Source organism: Thunnus thynnus, chromosome 3 (genome assembly GCF_963924715.1).
Source record: "Thunnus thynnus chromosome 3, fThuThy2.1, whole genome shotgun sequence".
Lineage (NCBI taxonomy): Eukaryota > Metazoa > Chordata > Actinopteri > Scombriformes > Scombridae > Thunnus > Thunnus thynnus.
In genome coordinates, this window is record NC_089519.1 from 4363602 (window position 1) to 4377119 (window position 13518).

A 13518-nucleotide genomic window follows, 5' to 3' on the forward strand; every position below is an offset into this window, starting at 1 on the left:
ACCAATCAGGAGGGACCACACAGCTGCCCGGTGCGCCTGAAAGACCCCGAGAGGACCCCGAAAATAAGCACCCGTTTCAAAAGCCTGCGTTTCACTGTGAATTTGCTGGTCAATATATCTCTATCAGTCATAATCAAATCATATGAATGCATCATAATCAAATGCTGACTGTGTAAGTACATAAAAGAAACCACTGAAAACAACCTTTCATAGTAGGAAACCGTAAATAAATAAATAAATAAAAATCTGATATTAAAAAGAGTCAGAAATAATATAGTCTAGATAAAACAAATATACATATACAAATATATAAATATATACAGTATACTTTATATACAGTCTGTGGCATTTAACGTTAAACGAATTAGGATCAACTATTTTTCTTTGGCCTTGAGATGGAGAAGAATGGTGTTAAATTTGTGATTTTACCATAGATATGTAAAGCTACATTACATCCTATGAATGCCCCTGTAATGATGACCTACACGTATTTTAATAATGACTTTTGATGACACTGCACATTTTAATTAGTTTGAACACGTGGATTTGTATTTTTCAGATTTGTAGACATGCAGTTGATATCTTCAGTCACCTCTCCCATCACCTTTAATCCTATTTGTAAATCAGGCTTCAAGACAAAGTAAGAAAAATGCTTTTTTAAAATTCAATGCCGAAATAAATGAGCCAATAACTGTAAAATATAAGAGGTACCTTATTTTTATCCACAAAGTGAAAGACACTATCCTCTTTGACATAACTGTTCCACTTGCAAGCACATAAAATGAAGTAATGAAAAGTTTCGATGAATGGATATGGGGAAAGTGAAGAAAGGCAAAAACTAAGATTTAAGAAGATTTTTTGCACCACAATCAATAACTATAGGACCCTCTGGTATGAGTTGAAGAAAGGTAATTTGCTTGATTTGGAGGAACTGTCCAGTATGACTTTTCTTCCTTGTAAACCAAAAAAAAAGGGACAAACTCAGTTTTGCATTTTTTGTTATCTCAGTGATGACAAGGACGATTTTGATGACGAAGTGGAGGAATATGTGCATGTTATTTGGTGGATGTTTTGTGTCCTATCACCCTTGAGTTCCCACACAGGGCTCCAATTGAATCAAAAACCAAACATATGAGAGTACTGTGGCAATGATGACAGTGATGCTGATGAAAGAGGAGACTGACAGTAAAAACAGGATGAAGACAATAATTACATATACAAATTCTGAAAGTGTTACACCTGTCCTGCACGCGTCAATCAGTGAATGAAACACTTTGTGAATGAGCGTTGAGTATATGAATGGATACAGCATGCAATAACTACAATCCACCAGTAGGTGTCCCTTTAATGTCTGCATTGTGCATTCCTCACTTCACACAGTTCACTGCTTTGAAAGGCTCCAGTGCCCCCATAAATAAAGCTAATGTGGGTCAGTGATTTTCCTGCTCATGGTAGAGAAAGCCCCTAAGCCCTGAGCTGAATCACTTTCCAGTGCAGGCTCAGCATCTAGACCTTGGAGGCCTGAAAAACTGAACATGACTCGGATCCACCGAGAGGAAAATCAAATATAGAACAAGAACTTTGACTGCAGAGGTATGAAAATATTCTCAGTGCTTTGAGCACACTTTTCAGGCTTTCAAAAACGTCAGGAAGAGCTCAGCTGAAGAGGACTAATTGAAGCCTCAAATGGCCATCATCACCATCATGACCATCAATATTATCTTCCTCAATACGATTGATGACAAAAAGAGGCTGATACCAAGATCAAACATGCATCTGAGGTTCTAGTTTAACCTTAATTTGCTATTTTTAGACGGACAGAATCATTCCCAACACAACACACACCGAGGCAAAATATAAACTGAATGTTTCCCCTGCTAATGTTTTCACTTCTCTGCTGAAAAGTGGGACAGAGGCAGGTCTATTCAGCTATTTCAGGTCTTACTGAATTGTTTGGTATTATTGATGTGACGCAGCAGTTCAGATGGCATCAGGCTCTAATCCCCTTTCCAATCAACATAGACCTTACTGAAATAGTTAGGTCATCATTAGGTCATGGGTAGTTGGTTCAGAGATACCACTCACATGAAAGCCCGTCATTGTCCTATGGCCCCCTTAAGCTTCAGGGTTTTAGGTTAAGATAAACACAGAAAGTCAGGAATGAAATACAGGCATAGTGTTTTAAAAGACTCTTTCTTGTGTTACACGTCAGAGAAAAATGAATGAAGACATTGTTTGATTGCACATCCAGCTTTCATCGTGTCTTGAGATATCTTAAGACATGTCTTAAGATATCCATTAGTCATCTAAGACATGTCTGTAAAACTCATAGACAGTTTCAAGACGCCTTAGGATGTCTTTGCAATGCTGGCACCTTAAGACGTCCAAGGACCTCACAACTGCTTTGGTTTCCCCCCTTTTTCCCCTCCCTATCTTGAAGTTGTTTACTTGCTATTTAAAAAAAGAAAATTGATTATTATTTGATTAACAAATAATAATAAAAAAAAACATGCAAAAATGTACCACACAGCCATCATTGAAATGTGTAGGCTGCACAGTATTCTACAGAAACCCTCTATTGCACATTAACAGAAGTCAATGGATGTGGTCTAGTACAACATCTAGTACTGTATCTGACAAGGTAACCCAGTGAGACCTTTATATTGTATCAGCTAGCCCATATAACAAGCAATTGTGACAGTGTGGCTGTAGTCCATAAGGTTTTGTGTTTGCCTCCATTAGCACACCAAATGTTTGAATAGAGTTAAATTGATTAATAATAGCTTCCTGAGGTCTGTGTGGCACTCTGCTATTTGCTATATTTCTGCGGCAATGAAGGTAGCTTTCCGAAGTCCTATTATGTAAATTCTTTAATTGAAATATGTGACTAATGTAATCCATAATGTCCATTTAATGCACTGCTACACAATGTTAGACCATTCTGAAGGACACACATGGGAAAGCTTTAATATAACACTGACATGCTTTTAATGAGACTAATCATTAAACAGCCAAGTCAGTCAGTCAATCAAGGCTTCGGAATAGTTTGCCTGAGGAAATACATGAAGTAAATGTTATTGTATCCTTGTTGTTTGATTATCCCCAAACAACTGCTTGTAATTTCACATTTAACTAAGAACTCCATTTTTTTCTCCCTTTGTCAGCTACACTAATGTAAAAGGGAGATAGCCTTTAATTTAATTAATGTCATTATGTTTCGTGGTCTTTCTCCATTATTGTGCATCACACAAACAATTAGTGAAACCAAAGATCTCTTATTTGCGTTAGATAATTTATTCATTAAATTCTTGTGCAAATGATTTTTTCATGTAAAGGCAGCAATGTAGTAGATAATGAGGGTGACCATTAAGGAGCTGCTCACACAGTTTGAGGATTAGGTGTTTAAATTCAAACACTGTTTCACAGGGTTTGCTACTCTGGCAGCATGAATATATTTCTAGGGAGGAAACGCTGAATGCTTGCTGACAGCGCAAAACACTGTTTGTCAGCATCTTCAATACAGAAATATGAGCGTGAATTTTTTGCTGAGTAGAAACAAATAAATCACAGGTGTCAATGAGGCCAGCAGCACAACTCCTACTTTAATTAGAGGGGTTTACATTGTTCTCTCTCTGTTTTCGACAAAGCAAAAAAGGGGACTAAAGAGAAGAAGTGTGACTATTTTGATTCACAAGAGCGCTGCCGTCACAGATAAAGGCTTGTCTCACTTGTCACTTAGCTGCACTCTTCAAATGTTACCCTAGCAAGTAAGTATTTTTTTATACTCGGACAGCAGCATCTGTGTTATTAACTTTATTGTTTCTTTACAAGTGGAAATCCCAAACTGTGCAATATCCAGGCCTTGACAACAGAGGGTGTGAATAATATTTGCAACAATGTCAGCTGATGTCATTTTTATTTGCTTACTACATGTAAATTCTATCAATCATTCACCTGAATGAACAACAGTAGTACTATCTGTACATGGTGCGATCATTTGCATATATTTCTGTTGTATTGGCTCTGGACTTTGATTTTAAAATAAAACAATGACTAAGAGATTAAAGTGCATCTTTAATCTGAGGGATACATCTATATCAAACAAATCATGAATTCTCACTTTTTTTTTTACATTGTCTCCAAATTTTAAAGTAAATGGAGAAATGAACAAAAAGAAAGAGGTTGTACACATAATTATAACACAACTGTATGTTCCCTGATGCTCTAGTCCGGCCTATATGCAGTCATCTCCACTCCTTGTTTGTTTTAGGGGCCTTTCCTTTTTTAAGACTCCCAGTATGTGAAATGCTTGCTCAACTGGACTGAGGTCGAGTGACAGCTCGTCAAGAACATTTCACTGTGCGGTCATAGAAATGCCTTGGCTGCTCTGTCTATTTGTACGCCCACGTTTGTCATCCCGCTGCATTCTCCTGGGTGAAGGGCTACTGTAGGAGTCTGTATCGAAAATAGAGTAGAACTGTAGGATATGTGTAAAAAAAAAAAAAAAAAAAGACTGATTGATACACTTGTCAACAGTCAGCACATTAACCTAATAACTGGGACACCTGCAGACGTCAGAGGTAGGTACCCCGTTCTGAAGGTGGATGTTGTGGAAAGATTGAACTTGGGATAAAAGCTGCAATTTGTGTAGAAGAAACAATATACAAACTGTAACTTTCTTAAAAAATTAATAATAATATTTTTATGACATTAATTACATACCATTTTGCAATGATGGTTGTTTCTTACAGTAATCCTTATATATTAAATATGTTGTTAGGATGAGTGTTAACCTTATTACTGTTTCATTTTAAATCCACAGTGCTGATGTAGAGTCAAAAGAACAGAAATCGTATAAAACTGTCCAACTGTCAAACTCTTACACCCATGACAAGCGCTCTGAAATGAGGTGTGTGCGTGCGTGTGTGTGCGTGTGTGCGTGTGTGTGCGTGTGAGGGGTTTACTTAGATGCAGGGGGCGTGCAGCAATAAGGTTTCCTGTGCTGTGGTTGAGCCGAACGATGTTTCCAACAACTACCGCGTCGTATTTCAGCGGCTCTAGCACAGGGAGGAAAGGGAGGGGAGGGGGGGCGTTGGGGGTGTTATGTCACGTTATATTAACCACTTAAATTTTCCGATTCCTCTGCGAGCTGCATTAACGCGCAGAGGAAGAGACAGCAGAGAGCTTTGCCTTATTTCCTCCTCGAAGCTGCAGAGACAAGAAATATATTTAAACTTTGAAGCTTCAGATAGTGAAACCAACAACATGAGGTTTTCACGGGACATCGATGTGAAATTAACACATTTTCATTGTCAGCAATTTGAACATTACTTCTAACGGTGTCTTGAAGGCAGTCGTCATACGGCAGTGCACATCCGGTCAAACACTTTTCAAAATATTTTTCAATGTAAGCCAATCAGTTATTTATACCACTTACGTAGGGATATAGGGTACTACTTAAAAGTAAACTTGAAATTGCCAGTAGTGGAAAATAACTATGTACATTTACTAAGGTACTGTGCCTAAGTACAATTTTGAGATACTTGTACTTTACTTGAGTTTTTCCATTTGATGCTACTTTATACTTCCACTCCACTACATTTCAGAGGGAAATATACACATTTATCTGACAGCTTTAGTTACTTTTCAGATGAAGATTTGACACAATGGACACAGTGTTGAAGATGAAACCGGTGGTTTGGCTTTTGACGTCTTATAAAAAGCAGTGTGTAGTCGGGGTCACATGTCAGATGTCTATGAGTTGTTAACAGCTCCACCAAATAGTGATTTTTCCCTCCAAGCTTCTCACATGGTTTCATTTCAATAAATGTTTAAATGATCCAAAAGTGAATACAGATATAATATAACATAATAATGTATAAATCAGAGGGACCAAACCACTACTTTTACTGCAATATTTTAAGTACACTTTGCTGCTAGTACTTATGTAGCTACTTTTACTTAATTAGAGTTTTTCATGCAGGACTTTTACTTGTAATGGAGTATTTTTACATTGCCTGATAGGTACGTTTACCTAAGTACAGGGTCTGAATACTTCTTCCACCACTGGCAATTGTTAAAACTTGCATATTCAACATTTTTATGTCAAAATGGGCTATCTGCAGCCCAATGAAATTGTTGGTTGTAAAAATGTTCTTTAATGTTCCAAGCCTGTGTGGATAGCTTTGATAAGCTATAGCATTTTGACAAATGTTAACTAAGCTATATCATGAAAAGAGTCGGTTATTCAATGCTCCATTATGACTCTTTTGTGGACCAGATCAGGTTCAAATGTAATTTATTCCTGGTTATTTTATTATGCCTGAATAATTGTACTACCATTAGAAATGAATGTGGAATTAATTGCACTATTAGTCTAAAGAAATAATACAAATACAAATATGTTTAATATAATCACTACTTCACTACTCTGCAGCAACTCTTCATATGTAATAGTCTGTTATTCAGTCCTACAAAACAATTTCAACAAGGGAGGTAAACAATCGGGTGAGATTATTTCTTTCCAATAGAAATAATTTAGTGTCCATATCTTAAAACAAAACTAAATAAGGGCACTGCCACCAGGAAAATCTAATATTCCAGGATACAGCCATGTACATATACGGATCTCTGTTGCCTCCAAATTCCCAAAAACCCTGGCGCAACCAGCACTCCTATTCTGAAATCTTAGTTTTTTGTCAAATTGATCAAACACAGCTTTATTTAGGAATATGAGCACATTGTAAACTAAAATACCAAAGCCATTAAAGGTGCAGCGTGTAGAATTTAGTGGCATTTAGTGGAACAGACTTGGCAGAAATTGAACGTAATAGTCATAAGTATGTTTTAATTCACGTATAATCACATGAAACTAAGAACAGTTGTGTTTACCTAAGAATGAGCCCTTTATATCTACATAAGGAGGGGGTCCTCTTCCACAGAACCCACCATGTTGCACTGCGATGTTTCTACAGTAGCCCAGAATGGAAAAAACAAACACTGGCTCTAGAGGGGGCTTTATAGTTTCTCCTACACACTTGGAAGCGGAGGGGGAGGGGTATTTAGTAGGTTGCAATCTGCATCCTCACTGCTAGATGCCACTAAATCCTACACACTGGTCCTTTGAAACTAGATTTTTTTACACAGTGCCCAAAAATAAGACAATAGCAGTTCTAATTCCAAATTTCTTATACACACTGAACCTGAGGCCTTTGGGGTCCCTTTTGGATCTCGGGTGGCAATCCAGCTTTGAATAAAGGCTAGCTTCAGGTGAAATATTCTGCCCAATTTAACGTGTTTTTTGAAAATAAAACTGGAGATAAAAACAGTAGACAACCGGGGTAACAAGTAGATTTGTATATTGTATATTGTGTTTTTTTTTTTCTCCAAATTTCACGCTCTTATTCTGAAGCCCCGAATCCCATGTTTTCCGGTCTGGTTCGTCGCTGCGTGCGCGCGGCTTGACTCGTCGTCAGTGTGATAGGAGGGGACTATCCTGAAGCCCCAGCTCATTTCTCTGCTCTCACGTTCCCCGCCGGAGAGAGTGAGCGCTGTTTCCGATGAAAGAGCTCAGTAAGTTGGGGTGTATTTCATAAGCCGGGCTGACCATCTCTCCACATGCGCTGACACGACCGCAGATATCACACACATCCCGTCGGACGGCGGAGGGGAACGTTTACTTGGCTGCTTTTGACACATTGTGAATACATACTAGAGAGACGCGCAGAGGGGGGAGGATGTTGCTGAAGGAGTACAGGATATGCATGCCCCTCACAGTGGAGGAGGTGAGTTTTCCTACCAATTTTTTCTATAAGTCTTTGTGTCACTTTGACCGCTACTTCAGACGACTCTGACAGATAAACCCGCTGGGTTTGCTGCTCCTTAACATGTGGCGGCAGGAGGTTTACATGAAGTGTGTGAATACATTCAGGTGAACTTGAAGAAGCGCTTCCATTCTCTCATCTCTCCGTATTTCTCTCCCTCTGTTACTACAAAGTCTAACATTTCACTGGAGTCCTTTTAAAGTATTCTGTTTAGCCTAAACTGACTAGACTACTTGTTTTAAACACACCTTCCCATAGGAAAAAAGAAATTCTAATAATCCTTATATAGCTTATTTTAAAAAGATACTAAACAGTCAGTACACTTATGACTCCATGAAACAATTAAAGTCCCCCTCCACTCAAAAAATGTGTTTTTTCTGCTTGTTCCTTCAGCTGGATGTTTGAGCTTCACTGTGCAGAATGATGTCTGTGCAGAGTTTGACACTAGAAGGCTGTTTTCACATCTATCTGCTGAAAGTGGAAAGTTTCCTCCAGTGCTTATAGAAAATCCAATTTTAAGGGGTGGGTGGGCCCCGAGAGCATGACTTGACATCACAAATAGTTTGGAAGCCAATTCTGGTCTAATATTCAACTTACGCAAGTGTGATGTGGAAACTTGAAGCCTTGCAGTGCACAAACACTGAGAATGAACTTCACAGTGACGTAGGAGACATCTTGTTTCCAGCAGTTCAACTTTAGAGATGAAATGTATTTTAAGCCACATATTTGATTCTTGGATTTTTTTTTAATGAGGGAGAATGAACAGATGTTTGTTTTAAAGGAGATAATTTCCCTTTTTTTGTGGAAAAACAGACATAAATTACTATTCAAAGTGTTTTACATACATCCTAAAACATGTCTGGATGTATATAAAGTAAAAATCTATCACTATTACCTCACTGTTCAGCACCACAGACACATTATAGAGCAATAAGCACTCAAGCTCTGATCCTTTTTCAGCCTTGTTCAGACACACACACACACACACATGCACACACACTCTAACACAATGCAGAGCGGTGGTGTTTCATACTAATAGTCGTACTGATTGATATCAGACAGAAAGGACCATTGTCTGTATTCAGCGTATTTGTCTATGAGGTCTCACGACTCAGTCTAAAATTAGAAGCTGAAGATGATTGCTCTCTTGTCCCGGCATGCTCGTCGTACTATACAGTACAGCACCTTTTTCAATGATCACTCATGTCATTGTTTTCGTACTCATCTCCGTTGCTTGTGTTGTGATGCGTGGGTGTCGTCGTCGTCGTCAGGTTTTCTTATAGCTGAGGGCCTGGTGGAATAACGGTCTCTCTGCAGCGCTGACATCTTTTCAGTTTTATATCTTAAGATCCTAAACCCAGATGAGATTTGGTCCTTGCGGAAGAAACACAATATTAAAGCCTAAAATAGCAGTGCTAGGACATTTTTTTTTTTTTTTTTTTTTTGAACAGAGTTATTTTTAGAAAAGAGGGGGAGAGATGAAAGCAGAAAAGTGACTGGTTGCTTTCAGATCTTTTATTGGGCACTCTGGTTTCTCACAGCAACATGTGTAAACTACAGATGACTGCATCATGTTGATGCCTACTTTCTGGGGGCTGGTACAGGCTCTCAATGAAGTGTAGAGGGATTCTCACTGAAGTGGAATGAGGTGCATCTCCATTTTGCAACATAGGCTGCACATAAGAACATTGGGCCTCGTTGACCAATAACTTCCTATGTTTTTTCTTGAATTTGTCCTCGAGAAAGGTCTACGTCAGATTCACGACGTGTTCTTAAAATGCAGATTTTTTTTGCACCTGTTTTCTTATGATGATGAATCCCATTGTCCTTGTAAATTCAAAACACATCCTAATAAGCATAAGTAAAAGCCCGACCAGTCAACCCATAAAAGGACATGAGACTGCAAGGCTGTGTGCACACATGGAAATCACACACTGAAATTGAAAAGAAAAGTTGAGGGTGGAGCACCGGATTCCAAATGTGAAAAAAAATCTTCAGTAGGTCTGAAGTTTAGGTACTGCTACAGGAAGTGAACATCAAATGAACTGCTATATTTAGTACCATCAGTAGAAGATATAAAATAACAGGAAAACAAAAAATGCATGTGATAATATTACTCATTCAGTGAACGCTGTATCCGGAGAAGGGCAGATAACTGATGGTTTGATCTCAAATCTGAGGCCAAAAAAAAAAAAAAAAATTGCCAAACACAGAAGAGAGATACTGACCACTGGAGGGGGACAGGCTTGCCTAGAGTTAGCTGAGCTGGACCAGCGCATACAATAGGGGTCATTATTGGAGAGACAGCACTCTCGGGTGTGCCGTCAGATGAGTATTTGGACACAGACCTGGGCCCCGTGTCAGTGGTTTCATCTCCTAGGCCATCTCAGAATCAGAAGGTAAGCTAGTGTTTCAGAATTAATACAGTTTGACGGTACGTTTTATCTCGCCGTAGCTGTAAAACCATGGAACATGTGAACACCAGTATGTCAAACCCTAAAAGCAGGTGATTGTTTTTGTGTTTTCTTCTTCAACATGTCCATGTGTTTAAACCTTTAAACCTTGCTACAGTGCTACTCGCTACAGTGGTTTGATTTTTATCATTTATTTGCAGATGAACTTCCCGTTCAGCTGCCCCACATCTGATCTCAGAGAACGGTCCAAACGCTTTCACAGAAAGCCTCAACACTGGCCACAATCTCCCAGACACTTGAAGAAATAAAGATGCACTGAAACTTGTTTGATTTTTTTTTTTTTTAAAGTGATTTCTTTCTTGAGATTGAGATTGTAAGCTATAAATCATTACACTGTAAAAGTCAAATTAAACAAGCAATGATTTACTGTTGAACTTGGACAGCAGGTCTGTTGTTTGGTCCCAGGAGTGGGTGAGGACGCACATCCTCTTGTTGTTGTGGTGGCTGAGGGGGAAGTGGTACACCATGTTTCATGGCCATGTTGTGCAATACACAGCAGGCCATGATTATCCCACAAAACTTCAAATGATGAAAAGATGCCCAAAGATTATAAAATGCAAGAAACTGTGATAGAATTTGGCTGGAGTAGTCTGTAGGCTCTCCAATGATTTTTGCAAGAATAAAACACAATTTCTCAGCTGTTCTCTTTATACATACCTTCTCCGGTTTGTAAAGCAGCGTGCCACCTGCTGTGTCCAAACACATCCAGTGTCCTTTTAAGATGCCAATGATGCGCTCGATGGTGGAGCGAGTGTGTGCGTGCTGCTGATTGAAGGACACCTCCTGGTGAGTCTGAGGTTGGGGACTGGTGTCATTAACCAGGTGGCCAGGGCATATTCTCCATCTCCAAATAAAACAAGTCATTATAGGAATAGAAGCACACTGCTGCAGCTCCTTGTTGGAGGTGCATACCTAGAGAACTGTTTTGTAAAATGTAGGAGTCGTATGCACCTCCTGGGAAGCAGGGGTCCACATTCAGAAGGCGGTTCTGGGAGTAGCGGATACATTTATGGAGTGGTATTACTGGTGGTTGAGATATGGGAACGGATCTGGAGAGGATGCCTTAATGCGCACGTGTGTGCAGTCTGTTGCACCGATAGTGTTGGGTAGACCAGCAGTGGGATGGAATCCTCTCTTGACTGGGACTTGTTCTTCTTTTAAGGGGAATTTTTATGTATTGTGTGGCCTGTGATTTATTCCGTTCCCGACTCACAGGAGAGTACAGCTGATGGATGCCTGTGTTATACCCACCTTGTCTTCTAGCTCCCTCTGAAATGTCCCAGTTGCTAAAAAGCTCAAGGTGGAGAGTATCTGCACATGTAGTGGTGCAGGGTTAGACCGTCTGGTATGGCTCCGCAGTGCTATTGCAAGGCTCCTTGAGGACATCTCTCAGTAAGCTAAAGCATCCCAAGAGGTACTTGTCACTCTCTGCAAATAGATCTATATGGTTCTGGAGGATGCGTTCCCTCCTCAGGGCATGATCTGCAACATCTCGCAGAAGCAGTAAATATGCCATTGCACGAGTAGGCCTATGGTGCAGAAACAGGCCTACTTTGAGCCTATAAATAGCATGATCAATCAATGAATATTGGATGGAATGGTTCCCAATTAGCATAATTGATGTGGTGAACTGAAGTGTTAGTGTAGTGTTTCTTTATTTTAGAAGACCATAATTTAAATCCTGTAATATTATAGAACTGTAGAATTGAAGAAAATGCAATAACGAATAATTTTCCACAAACATGTTGGAGCTCAAATGTGCATAAGTGTGCTCTTGTGTGTGCGTAGATTCTGAACAAATCCCAAATAAGAAAACATTAGTGAACGTCAGAATCTTGTCACCACTGTCCGTGCGATGTTTTCTCATCAACAGGCAGTGAAAAAGGCGTTACACCACAAACTTATATAAAACCCTGTGGTCAAGAAAAGGAAATGCTGTTTCTGAAGAAAGAACTCAGTAACTTAAACTGTGTTTCATAAAGCCGACTAACCATCTTTCCACATACGCTGACACAACCAGAGAATATTACACACACGCCGTTCTTGCATCCATTGCAGAATACCTTTGCAGCGAACGTGACATCACGCTGTGTTTTTCATGCACAGTTTACATCTGGAAGCCCAGAAGGAATAGAGAGAGAAAGCTCTCTTGTCACATCCCTCGAACTTGTGAACAGATGGTTGTTACGAAAACACGAGAGCAGTCGGGTTAAAGCTGCAATCTGTGAACAAATTTGAACAAAAGTGTCACCCTCCCACCGCCAAAATTCAAAACACAGGATTGGATGCTACTGCTGTCATTCCAAAACTGACACGTCTGTTAATACATGGATTACCGCTGTATCAGCTGTAGGTTTGGGATGTTCTGAAACACTCGAATAAAGAGTCAAGTCAATCTCTTCAGTTAAACTCGTGAACGCACTTCGAGTTCATATTGCTGAATCAGGGATTAGGCCTTACTTTATCCCCGCCTGCTGCTGCTGCTGCTGCTGCAACCTCCTGTTGCTATAACTTTCTACTGAGAAAGAGACTTCCGTCACACTGAAACTGTGATATACAGATCAAACTTATGATTAAGCTAATACAACCTGCTGTTCACCAGCTGGTGCAGATTTGTTTTTTACCTTGTTTTTGTCAAACTGTAAAAAAGAAGCAGTCTTAGTTTGACATATTCTAGCAAATGAGAAGGAGAGCTGTCATCCATAAAAAGTACGTGTCAGGTGGGGGTTTGTTCTTATCGTGACCGCACACATTGAACTGAGCGTTATCCCTCGTCTTCTAAAGTTGTATCAAAGTTTCCTGCCTGTCCAAGGGCAGAGGAAGGAGGGAGGGACGGGTGGAACGGATGGATGGTGATTAAGGACAAACTACTTAAGGCTGACTGCTGAGGGGTTGAGGGGGGAAAGTGATAGAGTGAGGGGGGGGGGGGAAGGATGGCAGAGCGGACGGAAAGAGATGAGGGGAGGAGTAGGGGTAATGTGGGAAGTTGTGGGAGATTTTTCTTTTTTCTCTTTTGAAATTCCCCAAGGTCCCGGACTAATACACTGTGTGCGTGCGCTTAGATTCGGAGTCACGGGGACATGCAAGGTCACGTCTCTCTGTGTATTGTCTCTGGGAAGAGATTACTGTCTGCTGCTTTGCCGAATTGCGTCATCACAGTCTTACTACTGCAGATGTTGGACAGACTATCCGTACAGTGTTTATACAAGTTTAACACGCAG

At 39.8% G+C, this 13518-nt stretch overlaps 1 protein-coding gene across 3 annotated transcripts in view; it reads left to right on the forward strand.

Annotated features, from left to right (window-relative positions):
- The first annotated feature begins 7479 nt into the window (after positions 1-7479).
- The window catches only part of LOC137175748 (cytoplasmic phosphatidylinositol transfer protein 1-like), an 81591-nt gene continuing 75552 nt past the window's right edge, over positions 7480-13518 (forward strand). Inside the window, exon 1 of one of the 3 annotated variants that reach the window (XM_067581602.1) lies at positions 7480-7784. In XM_067581602.1, coding sequence (XP_067437703.1) covers positions 7737-7784 — 48 coding nt within the window. In that variant the 5' untranslated portion in view covers positions 7480-7736. The remainder of the gene's footprint in view (positions 7785-13518) is intronic. The other 2 variants (XM_067581621.1, XM_067581612.1) reach the window with 2 other exon arrangements.